The 18,700-nt window shown below is 43.4% G+C and overlaps 1 protein-coding gene across 2 annotated transcripts; it reads right to left on the bottom strand.

Moving 5' to 3' along the window:
- Positions 1-1,933: 1,933 nt before the first annotated feature.
- VCAM1 (vascular cell adhesion molecule 1) lies at positions 1,934-12,128 on the bottom strand. 2 transcript variants are annotated; one of them, XM_035123012.2, is made up of 7 exons: positions 11,765-12,128; positions 9,909-10,184; positions 8,234-8,554; positions 7,317-7,583; positions 5,839-6,105; positions 5,112-5,498; positions 1,934-3,943 (listed from the first exon to the last, which is right to left on the bottom strand). In XM_035123012.2, the coding sequence occupies exons 1-7, from the start codon at positions 12,060-12,062 to the stop codon at positions 3,792-3,794; spliced, it is 1,968 nt and encodes a 655-aa protein (XP_034978903.2). In that variant the 5' UTR covers positions 12,063-12,128; the 3' UTR covers positions 1,934-3,791. The 2 variants fall into 2 exon arrangements, with proteins under 2 accessions (XP_034978903.2, XP_034978904.2); XM_035123013.2 differs by lacking the exon at positions 7,317-7,583.
- Positions 12,129-18,700: the final 6,572 nt, after the last annotated feature.

Here is an 18,700-nt window from a genome sequence, read left to right as displayed (position 1 = left end):
CATGCTTTCCAAACTGCTAGGCTGGCAGGAGCTGGGACAGAACAACGGGAGCTCACCCCACCGCGGAGATTCAAACCACCAACCTTCTGATTGGCAAGCCCAAGAGGCTCCGTGGTTTAGACCACAGCGCCACCTGCACCCTTAGTCTGAAACAGTGCGTAATGGAAAGGTCAGTCTTATTCGTCCTACCATGTGGTTTTAGGGTAGCCTTTGGACAAAAGCTGCGATACGGTAAACTCCATGTTCCTTTCTTCCCTGCCAAATTCCTTAAGACATTTGTGAGGATCGTTGCATTGATTGAAATAATAAGGGCAATTTAACAACAACCTAACTTCAAATCGAATGTACAAAATTAGACCCACCTGGAGGAGCCCTTGCCGGCTCTTCCTGTGTACGTGACATGGCATCAGTAGAGAAGAAACAGCAAAACGGTTTCAAAAAGTGGTTGCATTCCTCTCTTTCTAAACAAACTATCAAATGATTGCATGAAGGGATATGCCAAAAGCTGCTGAGAATGAACGCTGGAATCTTGGCAGAAGAGAAGCTTTCCTAGAAGAGGTTATGTGCTTCCTGGGGAAGAGGGAAGTTGGATCAAGGATTCCTCATCTGCAGAATGGTTGCTGTTGACCTGGCTAATGTACTTAGACTAGCAGTCATAAGCCCAAGAATCACACAATTGCTGTAAGACATTACAACCCTGTAGTCACCGGCCAAAAAAGGATAAGAGCTAAAGGCATATATGGAAATGCTGTTCCTTTTCCAAAGCAGAAAGTGGTCTTCTTATTTGGGTCTGATTTAATATTTATTAAATATTGTAAACATTATTATTTAATTTGTTAATGTTAAAAAAATGTCCTGCCAATGCCGTTATTTCATAGGAGAATATTCAGAAGCACTCCCCAATGGCATAATATCATCCCAGGCAGAGAACGAGTGAGCGAGAACTCTCATCATTGTAAAAATAAAGTTGAAAATGGGGATATCAAGGTTAGTTATTCCCTTGGGAAGAAAAAGTGGGATATAAGTAGGAATGGGGGCTGTATTGAGAGAGTGTGGGTTATGACCGCTCTGCAAAGTAGCCCAATATTGTTACACCCATTTTACTGGGGGTGCGATGGGATGCAGAGTTTATGACCACTTAGCAGCGTAGCAATCCCATCTCCTGTTGCTCTTGCTATTTGGGGAAATGCAAGTTGAAGTTGATTGCATCAGCGGTGCAATTAATTGAGGGCCAGAGCAGGTTGATGGGAGCCAGGAGTGAGATTAAGTGTTTCATTGGCAAGATACAATCACACAAACCAGGTCTACTCATGGTGAAACAACAGAGGAGTAGACAAGTTTTTCAGAGGCCAGGTCTACCTAGCTTGGTATTTACCAGAAATGGTAGTCTGTTAGCTTTGTATGTAGGGTATGTATTTTGCCCTCAACCTGGAAAAAGTCCTGCAGGCGCCCTGGTGACTATTGGTTACATGTTGGGCGTCTGAAAGGCCTGCTATGAAATTTCTCATTCACCACCCTCCGATGTTCTTTTCAGACAGTCCATCCTTCACACCCTGGGCTCATACTAGCAATGACATTAGTACAACTGCCGCTGCTAAAGTAGACAGACACCTTGTGGGGCAACATCGACATCCATTGGTTCCTAGTCCTACTAGCTAATTTCCACTGATTGAAAGAGCTGCAGTGCTGAAGACAGGTGTAGTTAAGCAAACCAAGGTTTACAGCAGAGCTAGGGGAACCTTTGGCTACACAGATGTTACTGAACTACAACTTCCATCCTCCCTGGGCATTGGCCATGCTTGCTGGGGCTGATGGGAACTGGAGTCCAACAACACCTGGTAGGCTACAGGTTCCCTGGCCCCGGTTTACAGGAAACAACTAAACAATTCTACGAAATCTGGCAAGGGCCAAAAGAAAACAGCAACCCTTACAAAGCAAGGAAAAGGACATTTATTTACAAAGGTAATATAACACATCAACTACCTACAGCACTTCGGCTACTTTGCTGTATAGCGGAAAACATTTTACAAATGGGAGCAGAGGTAATGTAAACACGAATATTCTATTCACGGGATAAAAAAAAACTTTACTACAAACAAACAGATTTAAATAATACTGTGCAAGACGTAAAAGTACCAAGAACATGAAATTGCAGGTAAGGGTGTCGAAAAACTTTTCAGAAGGACATATCCACACCATTGGAAATGAATTTCATGTGTGCTATTGTACAAACTAATTTTTGTAAAATTACAGTTGAGAGCGTCCTTCAAAGTAGACATTAAAAGTCAGTTCAGTTGTTTTGTAGTTAAAATTTAGGGAGACAACACATGTTTTAAACTCACTCTTATTAGCTCCACTTAATATGAGTGGAGAATGTTCTGCCATGATAAGCATATTTATTCAGATAAATATGCCCTCCTAAGCATGCATAGCCTTAGTTTTATTCAGTCATAGAGAATGACATCACAGAACATTGTCTATACACTACCATGTTGTGACAGTTTTAAACAAGCTCAATTGTTGCAGCTCTCGCCCCCCCCAAGATTCCTGGGAACTGTAGTCTGGCATGGGTACTGATGACCATGTTAAGAGTTCCACCTAGTCTTTCTCCTAGAACTTCACTTTACACTGGTGTGTAGGTTCGTGAAACTACCAGATTGTATTGCTGAAAATGAGGGAAAGGATCGGGTATGTATACAGACACAATGTCAGGTTAGTTCAAATGTGTGATGTGGATCTGTCTAGCTGTAAGAAGTACAGTTGATTTCAATGGAAAGATTAAGTGTGTCTTTTAAAATACCCTCCGCTGAAAACAGTGGGTCTTTAAAACCTCTAACTTCAGTTGGATTAGAGGGGGGCGGGAACCCCACACTCTGTAATAATACAAACTCACCAATGATGCTTTCTGAACCATCCGGCAATTATTCCGCTATATGTGGAAGGAAATGCTCAGGCACAGAACTAATAGGGCCATTGCAAGTTTTGGCATTTCCCCCTCAGATCTGTGACTTTATGGCCCATGGCCAGTTAAAATATACACTATTTATAAGGATGGTCTAACGCTTCCAGGATTTCCTTCTATGGAGGCAGTTCAAAAGCAAGCGATTGACCTTTTATTAATAGGTAACGTCTGCCCCGCAGACAGAGGTGGATTTAGGGGAGCGCGAGTGGATCAGTTTCACTGGGTGCAGGGCCATACATACAACTATGATGTAGAATGAAAGGTCCTGAATTATGGTGTCGCTGCTGAAATTTGAAACCCCAAGGTCTGCCATTGCCCACGGATCCCTTAACTTAGCTACCAAAAGGTGTGAAGCTGTTTCTATCACATTTAAAAACCTCTAGTTAGGTAGCCGTGTTGGTCTGATGCAGTCAAAATATATTTAAAAAATATTTAAAAATTGTCCAGTGGCACCAACTAAGTTTGTTCTTGGTATAAACTTTCGTGTGCATGCACACTTCTCCAGATACCTTGTCCTTCCACTAAGAATCTCAGGACAGCACCCATAGCCCCATTGCCATTTTCTCACTACAACAACCCTGCGAGGTAGGTTAGCTTGAGAGAGTGACTGACCCCAGGGAGCCCAGCGAGATTTACGGCTGCGTAGGGACAAACCTGGGTCTCCCCAGTCCGAGCCCAACACATTTAACAACTACACCACAGTGATTCTCACAAAAGTGCGTATTTTTGGTTTGTCACATTAAGTTATGATGAGGAAGTTCATCAAAGCAATGCACAACATTATCCGCCTGTTAATCTTGCAGAAAACGTGTGGTTACTCTTGCTCCGTTTATACTTTTGGTTTCAGGGAGTTCACCAGGCTGTAGGATCCGTTTATCTTTGCCTTTCGAAAAATGTAGATCAATAGGGCTGCCATGGGCCCAGCCGCCGTTGCCAACGAAGAAACAGCAATGATCACAGGAGTCACGTAATCTAGTCTGTCTGCAAAAATCAGGGAGAAGAAAAAGAAGTTGAGTGAAGTTGAGCTACTATACCAACAGTGCTACCTTAAAGACAATACTCCTTCACACAGAGTAGCTAATGTACTGCCCTACAGATGATGTTGGACTACAACTCCCATCATCTCTGATCATTATTCAAGCTTGCTTTGGCTGATGGGAGTTGTAGTCCAACATCATGCGAAGTGTTCCATGTTGGTTAGCTCTGTCCTAGCAAAATAATTTCCTTCCCTTCTGAATTTAACATCACTCTTACTCCTTCCCCCAACTCAATTGCTTGCGTTCTTGTTAGGGATGGAGGAAAAATTCATTTTGGTACACCTTTATAAGTCAAATCCACCAAATTCACACTTTCTGAAACAATATGTTCGATATGAATCCTTCAAAATACACACCTATCCGAATATTGTGATGTAAATAATATTTACAGAAATGGTTAGGCTAGGACAAAAGTGTGCATAGAAATGAAGGTATTATTAAAAATAACATACAAAAATGCAAATTGCTTGCAAAAATGTGCACGTTAAAAGTGCAAGCAAAAACGTGTTGGTTAGGAGAAATTAACGCTAAAATGGTGATGAATTTTCATGTGGATTTCTTTTAAAACACACACAAACACTAATTGCTGCAAAATGTGGAAAACTGAATTTAAGGTTGAAAACTGGAAAAACGGAGAGAACCAAAGTCGACAGTTTCTTCCATTGCTACTGTAGATCCTCTTGAGTAAAAAGACAGTAATAAAACACCCAAACTGTTGCTGAAGACATGGTATTTCTGTTTTTCCTCCCTTTAATTATTTTCCGTGGTTTAACTTCTTTGTCAATTTTGCTGTACTCTTTTTGGCATGTCTTCAAAACATTTTTTGTTTAGACAAGCACATCCCGACACTTGGATGTTGTTCGGGTATCATGCTTCATTTTTATGTTTACCATTAGTTTTAATTACCAGTACAGTAACTTTAAATGTTTAAAATTGTTTTTTAATCTATTTTTATTGAGGATCCTAATATTTGTTGTAAACCACCTAGAGCTTATACTGCAACTAAGTAGTCAGCTCTCTAGCTACTAGGTATTGATTGACTACAACTCCCATGATTGCCACATCTCTGGTGTAACGATACAGTAGTTGGGGAGGGGCAGTGAATTACTTACCTATGACTATTTTGTCCTCCTCTGTACTGTTTCCAACATCATCAACTTTCACTGTGTACGTGATTGTATTGTTTCTGGATGCTGTATGCGTTGTAAAGATTCTTCCGTTTGTGGCGAGGGAAGTTTCCTTTTCCAGATCGTCCCCATTGCTGTCAGTCACTTGATGTTGAGTATTATAGGTTGTACCCTTAATGGCGAGATCTTCCACCTCAGTAACAGCTTCAGTTCGATCTGTTAATGCTGGAGTGGAGGGTGACAATTCTGGAGTGGAGGGTGACGATTCTGGAGCAGTTGGTGACAATTCTGGAGTAGAATGTGATGTTTCTGGAGTAGAGGGTGACAATTCTGGAGTAGAATGTGACGTTTCTGGAGTAGAGGGTGACGAGACTGAAGAAAAAGGGGGATATATTTAGTGGCATTTAATCTGGATAAAAAGGTTGAGTTACACTGTGCAAATACTGTCAAATGTTGAAATCAAGAATCCCATACAAATATCAGGTTTTCAAATATTTGGCAAACATTTGAGCATTCAGAGCTGGAGAGTATTCCAGCATTAAAAACTGAAGAGAAGGATTTAGCAGGCAAGTTGAAATTAACTTGCCTGCTAAATCCTTCTCTTCAGTTTTTAATGCTGGAATACATCTCTGCCTTTAACCAAAAGTGAAGAGCACACAGTCTGGCCCTAGAAATCAAAGCTGAACTTGTTTCGCTGTAAATCCTTATTTACCTTCAACAATTATTTCCACGCTCCTGCTTTCGTTTCCAGCCATGTTAACTGCTTCACACTCATAAAGCCCCATAGCTTCTGCCTGTACGGCTTTTATGGTTAAAGTAGCACCTTCCAAAATGTGCCGAGAACCTCCGCCCAAAAGCTGCTTTTTCCAGAAAACCTTTGGGGTGGGACTCCCATAGGTGGAACAACTCAGCGTTATGGTGTCTCCTTCCTTCACTGTGCTAGAAGGCATGGCGACAATCCTTGTATTCCTTGGTCCATCTAGAAAACAAAATGCAAAAGCGATGCACTTTATCCAACTCTTGACTAAAGATGCGAGATGTGTTCTGCAGATACACTGGGTGGTCTTCAGACAAACCTTAGCCCCACAGCTGGACTATGGAGGTTTGGTTTTTCCATTTATCTATTTCAGTTATTTATACCACACTTCAGAGCAAAAGCTTTCACGAAGCAGCTTATGCTAACATCAGCCCCTTCCAAAACATGAAAGTCTTCTGCTAAATCTGGTCCTCCCTCAAAGAGGTGAGACCTGGAAACCGACACACAGTGTTGTGGGTGGGTAAGATTGGTCAGCCACAACACCCGATTGGTAGGTCCCTCGATGTTGGGTTCAATCTGGCCAATGGGGCGCAGTCCAAATGGATCGAGGGACTTATATATGCCCATGCACGTGACCCAGAGCTGCCTCTTTCGGTGCGTGCATTCGGAACACCCGCCCACCTCTCCCTACTTTTAGGGCTTGTTGTGCTTGACCTTGCTATGCCATCGTGTGTTGTCTGTTGTTGGGACAGGAGCATGGCAGGAATTTCCCCCACATGGCTGATTGGCTGGGGGCATTTGGGTTTCACCTGCCGCGTAGCAAATCGTCACAACTTGTAAGGTTGCGGATCGGCACTGGTTCGGGTGATAGGGATGGGAGAACGCTCTTGGCATCCTTATGTGAAGGGTATTCCGTTAAAGGAATCCAGGGACTCAAATGGTTTGGTCAACCCCTGGGAGGGGGTTGTGCCCGTGCCTGAATCCAGGGGGACACTTGGGTGGCGGACATAGCCTGTTCCTGGCTGTTCACCCTTGGCTGACATATGCTGGTGCCCTGGGTCAGCGCTACCTGCAAGGGTGCAGGGAGCTAGTCAAACCAGAGCCTAAGCAACCACTCACTTTCTGTAAACAATAAAGTTGTGGCCTAAATTCTGCCAAAAACCAAACCAAAATTTGAGTCATGTGTGAATTTATTCAGGGGGGGAGGTTTCTGGGTCTGACCACGCAAACACATCTGAAGGCAAGAAGAGGGGTGCTTGGTCAGTCTTGACCTGTGTCTTACATCTGCCAGAGAGTCGACTGGCGAATTGCAAAACTGGAGAGCTCTAAAACTCAGTTTGGGTGCCTCAGCAGAAAGGCAGCATATAAATCCATCGAGTCAATAACAAATAAATAAAATAGATGCTGAGTAGTGCTTATTTATTCAAACTTACATTCCACACTTAGTGTTTCAGCCCTTTTGACTTTCCCAAACTCATTCTCTGCTTCACACTCGTAACCTCCTGCATCATCAGGAGTCACTCTAGGGATGCGGACGACTCCATCCTTGCTATCAAGGACCACGTCTTCATTGGCTGATTTCCTCTTTAGGGTGACCTTGGCAGCAGGGCTGCTCTTTGCAAAGCACTGCAAAGTCACACTTTCTCCTTCCTTAACTAATGTGGCAGGAAGGATGGAGAAGTCTGGAAGTCTGGGGGCATCTACGAGAGGAGAAACAACGCGTGTTGCAAACCTGCCGTTAGTGTATGTTGCTAAATGTTTTCATTCAGTTCAGTAAGTTTATTGTGCTAGCCAAAAGCTCTGACTGTTACATTATAGTGTACAAAATACAAACATAGCAACAATACAAACAACACCAATAATATAAAGGAAATAAAAATCAGTTTAAACCTCTGCATCTCCAAAACAGTTCATAGCAATATCATCTAACTCTCCCTTTCCAGTTTTTCTTTTCTTTTCGCAGCCAGTGCCAAAAGATCTACTTCGTCTGTCACAAAGCATTAGTGCCTCTCAAAAGAAATCAATCCATATGTATTGCTGATTGCATATGGTTTATTTATCTTCTTTACTTATCAAAACCACTTGCTTAATTGTAGTAAAAACCAGCAAGTGGTTTACATTAAACAACGGCCAAATCAAGAGCCAAAATGGGATGGATTTGTTATTATTATTAACCCAACAGTTCCCATGTGTCACTAAATTTGTCATACATTACAGAGTGTAAAAATGAAAACTAGGTCACATCTACACTGATGATGATGGGATAATTAATCAGTGCTGCACCCTATGTCTCGATTCTCTCCTGTACATATAATGTAGCCCTGAAGACCAGTTGTCTCAATTTACTTACAGTTAACATGCAATACTTCTGTTGTTTTCCTCTCCTTGGGCTCAAACTCCATCTCATCAATTGGCAGTTCAGCTCTGCATGTGATTTTTCTCCCATTATCTTCTTCACTGGGAGTAAACGTCATACTCGCACTTTTCGTCTCGACAGATTTGATAAGGGGTTCTCGGGAAAACTCTGTCATCCGACGAACCTCCCCTTCTATCTCCAAGTAGATCTCCAGCCGGTCAGCGGGATACACTTTAGGAACACAGCAGGTGATAGTGGCTGGTTCCCCAAGAACAAGCGGGTGGCTGATCTCTATAACAGGATCACTGGGAAATGCTAGAAATAGGATGCAGAAGGAGAAAAAAAGGTTACTCGAGAGAGGCTCAAAGAGTCACGTCTGCATGTGTGCTCACACCCTAGATTCAGATTTCTGGTGTTTTGAATGTGAGCTGCTTCTCAAGTTAAGACGTATCATGGCTGAAGGAAAAGCGGAGCAGCAGTTTTCACATGGCAATCCTTCCCTGACAGAAAGAACTTTCCAAATTCTGCATGTTTGTTGAACAAGTACTCATTCAGCTGCATCAAAATATGAAGGACCCACTTGCTTCTGTATTTAGAAAGCAACATGGAAAATTTCTACTGTGTGTTTTAAATTATAATGGCTCCATCTGTACAGTGGGACTTTGGTTCTTGAACTTAATCCATTCCGGGAGTCTGTTCGACTCCTGAAACCATTCGAAAATCAAGGCGTGGCTTCCGATTGGCTGCAGGACGTTCGGCTTCCGAAAAAGTTCACAAACCAGAACACTTACTTCTTGGGCGTCCGGGAGCCGATTTGTTCGGGAGCCAAGCCGTTCGAGTACCAAGGTACCACTGTACTGGGGAGTCGTCCCCCTCGCTGACAACATTCAATTGGAAACTCTTCAAGAGCCCGACTGTGCTCTGTTCACCTCCTGCTCACTTCAATGAGGCTTAAGCAGGTGGATTTCCATGGAGATTTTGTTCAGTATGTTAATGCGCGGTGCAGAGAAAAGCGGGTAATGGGAAGTTTCGTCTTCCTCTTGCACAATACTAGAACTCAAGGACATCTAATGGGCAACCTCACATATAAATCATTGCAGTGTTGGAAGTGGGGGGGGGCTGTTAGAGCAAGGATCATAGAACTGTAGAATTGGAAGGGATCCTGAGCATCATCTAGTCCAACCCCCTGCAATGCAGGAACAAGCAGCTCTCCCATATGGGATTTGAACCTGCAACCTTGCTGTTATCAGCACCACACTCTAACCAGCTGAGCTATAATGGTAGCAAGGCTCTTTGTGTCCAGATAGGGCTGCAGGTCGTAGATCAGCCAAAGACACAACATGCCTCTAAGGGCGACTTCATATACAGTGGTGGGTTAACTGAACTTTTTTGAGGAGGGGGTGCAGGCCCCTTCCCCCTGGAGAATGCTACTCAATTTATTCACACTGTATAAACTGGTGTGCAACCTCTCTCTGTAATCTGGATTGTCTTGAGCAAAACAAACAAATCCATAAACCAGCCCAGATCAGATGAGATACATGTGGAGCAATGAACATGTAAAATCCTGGATCTAGACCGTGGGAAAAGTAAAGTGCAACTAAAACAAAGAAAACAAACTAGTAGGTTGAAATGCGATTGTTTCAGAGGGTTGTGCAGGAATACTACTTACAGTAAATGTCAATTTGCACCTTCTTTTGTTTTCTGACCTCCCCGCATCTAGTGTTGCAGAGATATTCGTGCTCGTTTTCAAAGCCAACCTTCATCTTTAAGACTGAGCTGCTTCCCTGATGGCTCACATTTGCACCTAACGGGAAGTCAAGCTGGGTCCTCCAGGAGAAAATGGGGCGATCACAGCCAGTTGTGCGGCACCGTAGCTCCAGGTCTTCACCGATCTGTGCGGCAACTTGGTGGCCCGGCACAATGTCCTCCACCTCAAATGCTTTAGCTGAAAGAAGAGGGAGAAAAACAGGGTCAATCTCTTCAATTCAGATAGGCTTTATATTTTCCTGTAATGGCATTCCCACCATATAGGCAACGTCTAAATCCATCAGATTGTCTATTCTCAACAAGTCGCCTCCAGTCCAGATCCCATTGAATTCAATGGCACAGTCTACCAAGCAAGCACACACAAGATCAAGCTACAGCTGTCTAAGCAAATACTGACTTTCTCAAATCAGAACTGAGTTTCAGATGTTAAATCCACAGTTGTGACAGTTTATAAACCTATACAAGTTTATGCTTGCTGGCAACCCAAGATCCATCTGTCACCAACTGCTTTGAACAGCCGACAACAGGTGAATTGTTGCCCCAAAGGCCTTGTTTAATCCATTTCACGTGACCTGTTTAATACACGAATTGATTTTGCATCCACCTGTAACAGCATTTCTAAAATTGCATGATCCTTGGGCAGGAATTCCAATGTAAAATTACCTGGCTGGGAATATGCCCCACTGAACTCTGCAAGATTTACGCTGCATTGCTAACCTCACTTTCCCAAATTAATTCAACAGGACTTACTTCTGGATAAACATTCTTAACAGACATGGCTACCTACTTCAAGTAAAAAAAATTCCTTCCAGTAGCACCTTAGAGACCAACTAAGGTATCTGAAGAAGTGTGCATGCACACGAAAGCTCACACCAATGACAATCTTAGTTTGCCTCTAAGATGCTACTGGAAGGAATTTTTTATTTTGTTTCAGCTGTGGCAGACCAACACGGCTACCTACCGGTACCTGTTACTTCAAGTAAGTCTTACTGAATTTGGGGAAAAGAATTTATGCTATTTATGGATAAACACAGAGAGGGACTGTCAGTGCAATATTATGCATGAAGTCACTAATTCTCAGGGGTAGGGATGGAGGAGGAATTTGGTTCCATTCACATTTAAAGTTGAATCAAATTCATGCTTCCCAAAACAAAAATGTGTGAGGCTCTCCTTCAAAATAAACACTTACTTGAATTTTGCAATACAGTTCGCCAACCCCCCCCCAAAATGCACATTTTGTGGGAAAGTGTGCATAATAATTAATATATTGGTGAAAAGAACTTAATTGCTTGCAACAATGCATTTGTTAGTTAAAACAGAAATAATTCACACTAAAATGCAAAATGTGGATAACTGGAAAAATGATAAAAAGAGATAACCGAAATGGACTGATCCATTCGTACTCAGAAGTAAGTTCCACTGCAGGTTTAACTCTCAAATAAAGATTATGACTACCCCCTTATTAAGGGGCCTCTTCTGCACCTAAATAATTTAGATTTATCATTGAAATTTCTTCCTTGCACAAGTGATGCTATTTTCCTGAAACCGTTAATTTATAAGGTAACAGTTCAAGTGTCTCATGCTACTGGACTGAGCATGCAATTTATAAGAACACGCCTCACATTAAACAAACTACAACTGCATGTTTATTTTCTGAAGTGACAAAGCCAAAACTCAACAGATAGCCATGTTAGAATATATCTAAAAGCACAGAATTCCCGCCTCCTGAAAAATACCAAAGCAAAGCACACAACTCACAAGTTAGGACAGCCATAAGTAAAAGCACCGTCAACGCTGACCAAGTTCCTCTTGACATTTGGCTGCCTTTCGTCTTAAACTGATGTCGAGAGGGAAAAGGGAAACAGGTTTCAAAACCTGGATGCTGCTCCTTCAGAAGTGAAAGCCGAGGCTTTTGAAAGTATTTGCTCCGAGAGGGAAAGCAGTGTGAGGAAACCCCATCTCTTTCTTTTTTATATACAGTGAGGGAGGAGGTGGGCTGTGGGGAAGGGGTGAAGTAGGGAAGACAAGTTGGAATTTCCATGCCGGGAAACCCCATAAAGCAAGAGTGAAAAGTGAAACCCCCCTCAGTGAGGAGTGGACTTGGAGTCGCTCTCTGTACTTGGCTCCCTCTACTGCTTCCTGAGCTATATTTCGTTTCTCTCTCTCTCTCTCTCACACACACACAAAAACCACCTGACAACAGCATGGAAGAAAAGCAAGAGGCTCTCCGTCAAGAAGGGAGTGGGGGGGGGGAGAGAGAGAGAGAAAGGAAGAGAAAATAAATTTAAGTGCAGGAGAAAAATGAAAATCTAACAGGAAGGAATTTTAGGGCTCGTTCTACCGGGGAGAAATAGTGAAGAAAAAGGGTTAAATGACCCGTCAACTTGAAAGTCTTCAAGTGACAACATATACAGGATTTTAAGTGAACTTCTTTCTTTCTCACTCTGCTCGGAATGAGAACACTGGCCAACTTTACAGGGCCGTTGTAACAATTCCTATATTAAGGTTCCCGTTTTTATTTGCTGTCAGGCTGAGGGCCTGGTCTGTACTCATTAGCAAAGGGGCGGGCAATCTTTGTCAGGCTGAGGGCCACAGTCTTTTCTGAGCAACCTCCCAGGGGCCACATTTCAGAGCTGGGCAGGGCCAGAGGCAGAGAACCAAATTTTGCTTTTCTTACATTTGCCTAGCTTCTGGGCAGACTTCTCTCATCCATCTGGTCATGCAAGACTTCAAGGGCACATTGGAGCCAGGTAAAAACACCAAAGGACAGTGCAAAGTAGGAGCAGTGAGGTGTGTGGCCCAAGGAATCGAGGTGGGGCTTGAGAGATTTCCAAGGGCCAGATAAAGAGGTCTGGAGGGTCACATTTGGCCCCTGGGCTGGAGGTTCCCCACCCTTGTGTTCCTCCCCTCGTCACTCCTTTATTTAATTACTTTTAGGACTTAGCCCTGTTGAGGCACCTTACATGACAAAATATAAAAGACCATTTTTAAAAAACCAATTTTAAAACTGAAGCTTAAAAACAAAGGCCAGAAACATTTCATGAATGTGGCCATGAATAATTTCAATAAATATCCCCTTAAAAATATCCCACAATGTACAGGAGTCTTGCTGAGTCCTTGCTTGCACTTGCTTGTCCTCTTCTTTCTCCCCAATTATATTTTATAAAGTTTCAACATTTTCAACATATACAATCCAAAACACAATTATGTTTTTTCTCTTATTTTCATTGACTTCCCATCCCGTTTTCCGTGGAGTTGTTGTTTCTCCCTTCTATCTATTAAATCATAACCCACAATGCTATAATCTGATTACTTCTGTTGCTCATAGCTCAAATCCTGCTCGCGAGTTCATCATACTATTATATTTTCTTTAAGCAGTACGAAAAAAGGCACCTGTTCTTTCATAAAACACTCATCATCAGATTATCTTAATTTTGCTGTTAATTTTGCCAGTTCTGCATAGTCCATTATCTTGCTTAGTTCCCCACCCTCATATGAGCAGGTGATAGCAGGGCCGGCCCCTCCATGAGGCAGACTGAGGCAATTGGCTCAGGTGGCAGAATCCAAGAGGCGCCTCTACAGGCAAACCACCCATCCTGTTGTCACTGGAGAAGTGAGGAGAAGTGGTTGTGGTGGCTTCCAGGTTCAAGCGAGATTTTGCAGGAGCCCTTGTGAGATCGTGCTGGAACCCAGAAGCTGCAGGCTCACCACCCTGGTAAGTGAGGGTTTGGCAGTGGCGAAGAGCACCTTCCTATTTTGCCTCAGGCGGTGAAACAGGATAGGCCACCCTGGGTGACAGTTTTCCTTATGTGGGGAAAAAAGCTTTTCTTTTTTGCAAACTCAGGCAGCATGAAAACAAGGCAGATCCTTTAGTTTTCTGGTTTGTTACAACTAGAGATGTGTGCGATGCACTTTGACCATAACAGAAGCTCTGTATAATTGCTAAGCACTATCAACATGTCATGCATTTGGAAGGGAATTTGACAAGCCGTTTGCTCCGAATTTTTGTTCACTATTGAAGCATTTGAGAAAGCCGTTTCACTCCGAAACTTCATTTACCATTGAAGCATTTGGGAAAGGAGCCAATGCATTGCAAAGGCTAGCGGGCTGGATTAGACCAGGGTTCGAATCCCTATTTAGCCATGAAGCACACTGGCCTCGTGGGTGTTTTCTCTCTGCATCCTCCGAGCCTCTTGAGCTTGCAGATTGCAAGGTCGGCAGTTTGAATCCATGTGACAGGGTGAGCTCCTGTCTCTTTGTCCCACCTCCTGCCAACCTAGCCATCTGAAAGCATACCAGCATGAATAGATAAAGTGGTACCACTGTGGCGGGAAGGTAAACAGTGTTTCTGTGCACTCTGGCACTTGTCACGGTGTCCCATTGCACCAGAAGCAATTTAGTCATGCTGGCCACATGACCCAGAAAGCTGTCTGTGGACAACCGCGGGCTCCCTCGGCCTGCAAAGCGAGATGAGCACCACACCCCATAGTTGAAGTCCACTGGACTTAACCGTCCAGGGGTCCTTTACCTTTTTCTTTTACTTGTACAGACACCATCCCCATGTCATCCCTGTCCCAAACTTTTTGTCAGTGTGACGCTGGAACGGTTATAATCTGTTTTGTGCCAAAGGGACACCTCTCAAGCACTTCTTGAGCACATGTGTGCACAGAGCTCGGTTTCCCCCTCTTGGGGCAGATCTATTGACTTTGCATAGCTGTGGTCCTCTTCCTCACTATGTATATAACCTATGTATGAATAAAAATAGTCAAAATAGGAAGCTGTACAGTGACTAAGATGCCTTCGTATGCGGACATGCAACATGTCTTTTCTGTATATCAGTAGATCACTGTCCCGCCCCGGTTTCTTTCAAAGGACTAGGAAATTAAAATAAACAAATAAAAGCAGTAATAGGGAACACAGTTGCATACTAGTTTGTAAGTGCCCTGGAAATATTCTAGATGCTCCCGCTAACTCACCTGGGCTAAGCACTATCTCTCAGCCCACACAATGAGCCAAAAGAATTGTAACAGATAAATATAGAAAATGCCACACCAAAACTGTCATTCCTCAGTACCCCACACCCCACCCCCAGTCCATAATACACCTAATACACAGTAGAAATTGGCCACAGGTTCATAGCTGCCAAGTTTTCCCTTTTCTCGCGAGGAAGCCTATTCAGCATAAGGGAAAATCCCTGTAAAAAAGGGATAACTTGGCAGCTATGCACAGGTTATATTTTAAAGAGATAGACTAGAGATATCATAAAGGGTAGAAACGCAAGAGATCGACTTTAATTACCTTAGAAAAGCTGAGAAATAAAGCTCTTTCACTCTTTTACCAAAGTAATCTGTGATTTTATTTCTCTATCCTCTAGTAGCCTAGTAGGGGTTGCCATAGCCAAATAATTGAAAGGGATTTTTGTTATTGTTGTTGCTCCTAATTCCAGGAAGGGACTTTAAAACTAGACTTGGGTGGCCCTCGCAGTGGAAACAATGGGGTGACTTCAAAAATTCAGAAATGGAATGGAACCAGGAAATGAAGCTGTCTGAAGGAAACCGAAACTAAATGAGCGTTTTCCACATTGGTAGACAGAGCAGAAATCTGAATCATAGAACTTTATTCTGCATTTTCTCTCTGTACCCTTATTTCCAATATTCATCCCTAGTTTGTAGGTAAGCTGATCAGGAAAGCAACACATTGCTCTGCTCATTAACCCAAGCTTGATTTACAAATCAGCAGGTGGAAAAAGTTTTGCAGTTTGGGAATAACCATGATCACCTGCTAATGTCTGAAGAGGAATCTGCTCTTAATGGCGAAGTTATAGAGACTTGGCCAAAAAGTTGGCCACCCTCTGAATTTTGCCCCATTTCATGGAACGGCTGAAGCGGAAACCTCCACCAGCCCTTCTGGTGGAATATGTGAAATTATCTCTTTCCCAACGCATTGAGCAACCATCTTCAAACTTCTACGGTAATAAATCCTCCTCACTCTCAGAAATAAAGGGAAATTCCTTTCTTCTATGTAGATTGGAATGGAATGTAAAGGAGGTGGAAACAAGAAGGAAAGAAAGTCAGAAAGACTGGTAGATTTACCAAAATACAGCTGACCTCTTCCCAGTGGATAATGGACCATTAGGGTGAACATACCCACCAACCATCCCAATTTGACCGCAATATCCCAGAATTACAGAATTCTGATTGGTTGGATCCTGGAATGTACTGCTTTTTACTTGTGCGAGAGTGAGCGCGGGACCAATTGATGGGGTTTTTTTGGGTGCCACACTCTTGCCTCACACCTGCACACCCCTACCTCCTCCTCCATGTCACGTGGCCCGAGTAAAACTGGCTTCCGGAAGTATGTCACAAGCTCAGGCCTGGCTCCTCCTGAGTCCCCCCCACCCCCAACTTGGAACTTCAGCTTGAAAGAAAACAAACTGTGGGGGTGGGAGTTGATGCATGTCAGGGAATGGTCTGAAGACGAGGACTGGGGAATGCTTTCTATGGCAGACCAGCTTCTCTCCAATGGAGAGCTTAAGGGGGAAGAGCCACCCCCCTTGTCCACAGCATGTTCAGGAGCAGAGAGAAAGACAGGAGCTGAACAGCTTAGGAAGGAGTTACCCAGTTACGAGATAATGACAACAGAACCAGAAGGGAGGGGGCAGCTAGTTGAGACATCACTTGAGAGCGTGGGGGACGGGACGCCCTCAACACAGAGGTCCGAACGTATCAGAGAGCAAAGGAGTCAGAGGGAGGGAGGAACTTCCCATTGGCGCCCAAAATGCTACGGAAGTCGGAAGGAGGGTTTAGAGTAGCCAACTGCCCTCCTTGCAGAGAGCTGCGTATTTGGGCTTGCAACATGATGCAGTAATAAAAGGACTATAAATCTTTCAACCACTCATTAATTCTTATCTGTGAAGTTACCGAAGGGAGCGGACTCCCTTGTGTGTGGGGGGGGGGTGAAGAGGCAAAGGGGTGGTGGGCAAAGGTGCCCATCAGCAAGGTGGTGGTGGTGGGGACAGCCTGAGTGAGAGGGGTCCTCCATCGAGGAGCCCATCCGTGTCCTGATTTTCACCTTTCCTTGAAACAGGGATTCTTCTTTGGATGAAACGAAACATTATCTATAAATCTAGTGAGCTGTAACAAGAAAAATGACAACCAGGAAAAAAAAAGAAAAGAAATGCCCTATTGTTGTTGTTGGCATCAAATGCACGTTGTGGAAATCCCAAATTTAAAATGTGAAAATGGGCATGAATCTAGTTAACAATGCTCTGTCTAAAATCAGACCTTCTGTCCACATCCTGTTTTCAAATAAACTTGGCTAGCAGAAATGTTGTTTCAAGCAAAAGACATCTTTGAAAGGAAAACATTTAATTGGTTTAGATGCCTTCACCTCCATTTCTTCTGTTCCAGATTAGCCCTTTGACTTCCATAAATCTATCACTAAAGCACTATAATTGCATCAATGACATGTTGCAGGATACACTTGCAGAAATACACCAGCCTGGAGCAGCCTGAAGTTAACCACTAGCTTAGATGGGTATCTGATTTGTATAAAATAAAAACCCTCTTATGTCACTCAAAGTACAATTTGGCTGAAAACCAAGGTCTTAAGAGCACATTGATACATTGAGTAATTTTCATAGGTAAGGGATCTGAAACTCAACATCAAAAAAACCAAGATCATGGCCACTGGTCCCATCACCTCCTGGCAAATAGAAGGGGAAGAAATGGAGGCAGTGAGAGATTTTACTTTCTTGGGCTCCTTGATCACTGCAGATGGTGACAGCAGTCACGAAATCAAAAGACACCTGCTTCTTGGGAGAAAAGCAATGACAAACCTAAGACAGCATCTTAAAAAGCAGAGACATCACCTTGCCGACAAAGGTCCGTATAGTTAAAGCTATGGTTTTCCCAGTAGTGATGTATGGAAGTGAGAGCTGGCCCATAAAGAAGGCTGATCGCCGAAGAATTGATGCTTTTGAATTATGGTGCTGGAGGAGACTCTTGAGAGTCCCATGGACTGCAAGAAGATCAAACCTATCCATTCTGAAGGAAATCAGCCCTGAGTGCTCACTGGAAGGACAGGTCGTGAAGCTGAGGCTCCAATACTTTGGTCACCTCATGAGAAGAGAAGACTCCCTGGAAAAGACCCTGATGTTGGGAAAGATGGAGGGCACTAGGAGAAGGGGACAACTGAGGACGAGATGGTTGGACAGTGTTCTCGAAGCTACCAACATGAGTCTGACCAAACTGTGGGAGGCAGTGCAAGACAGGAGTGCCTGGCGTGCTATGGTTCATGGGATCATGAAGAGTTGGACACGACTAAACGACTAACCAACAACAACAAAGGGATCAAATGAGTCACTTCGCTCAATTGAAATATTCTTCAAAATCATCCAGCACCCAGCCAGATAGCGCATGCCAGGATTTCACACGCACATCACATTATTTTTAAAAGAAAACTTGCTTCTTTATCTCCCAAGACCACTCACTCTGCGCTCTGATAGAGGGTGACACAGTCATGCAAAACATTTTTCTTCAAATATGTATATCTGAATACAAGGACTGCCGTCTTTGATGCCCAGCCAAACAAGCCTCTTGAAAGGGAAACTCAATCTCAGCAGCTCATGTCGCCATTCACTTGGCTTGTCTGCAAGACGTGGCTGCGTATATTCCTTATCAGGCTACGAGCTGC

The sequence above is a fragment of the Zootoca vivipara genome, chromosome 7, assembly GCF_963506605.1.
Source record: "Zootoca vivipara chromosome 7, rZooViv1.1, whole genome shotgun sequence".
Classification (NCBI taxonomy): domain Eukaryota; kingdom Metazoa; phylum Chordata; class Lepidosauria; order Squamata; family Lacertidae; genus Zootoca; species Zootoca vivipara.
This window is presented reverse-complemented; position numbering and strand designations above follow the sequence as displayed.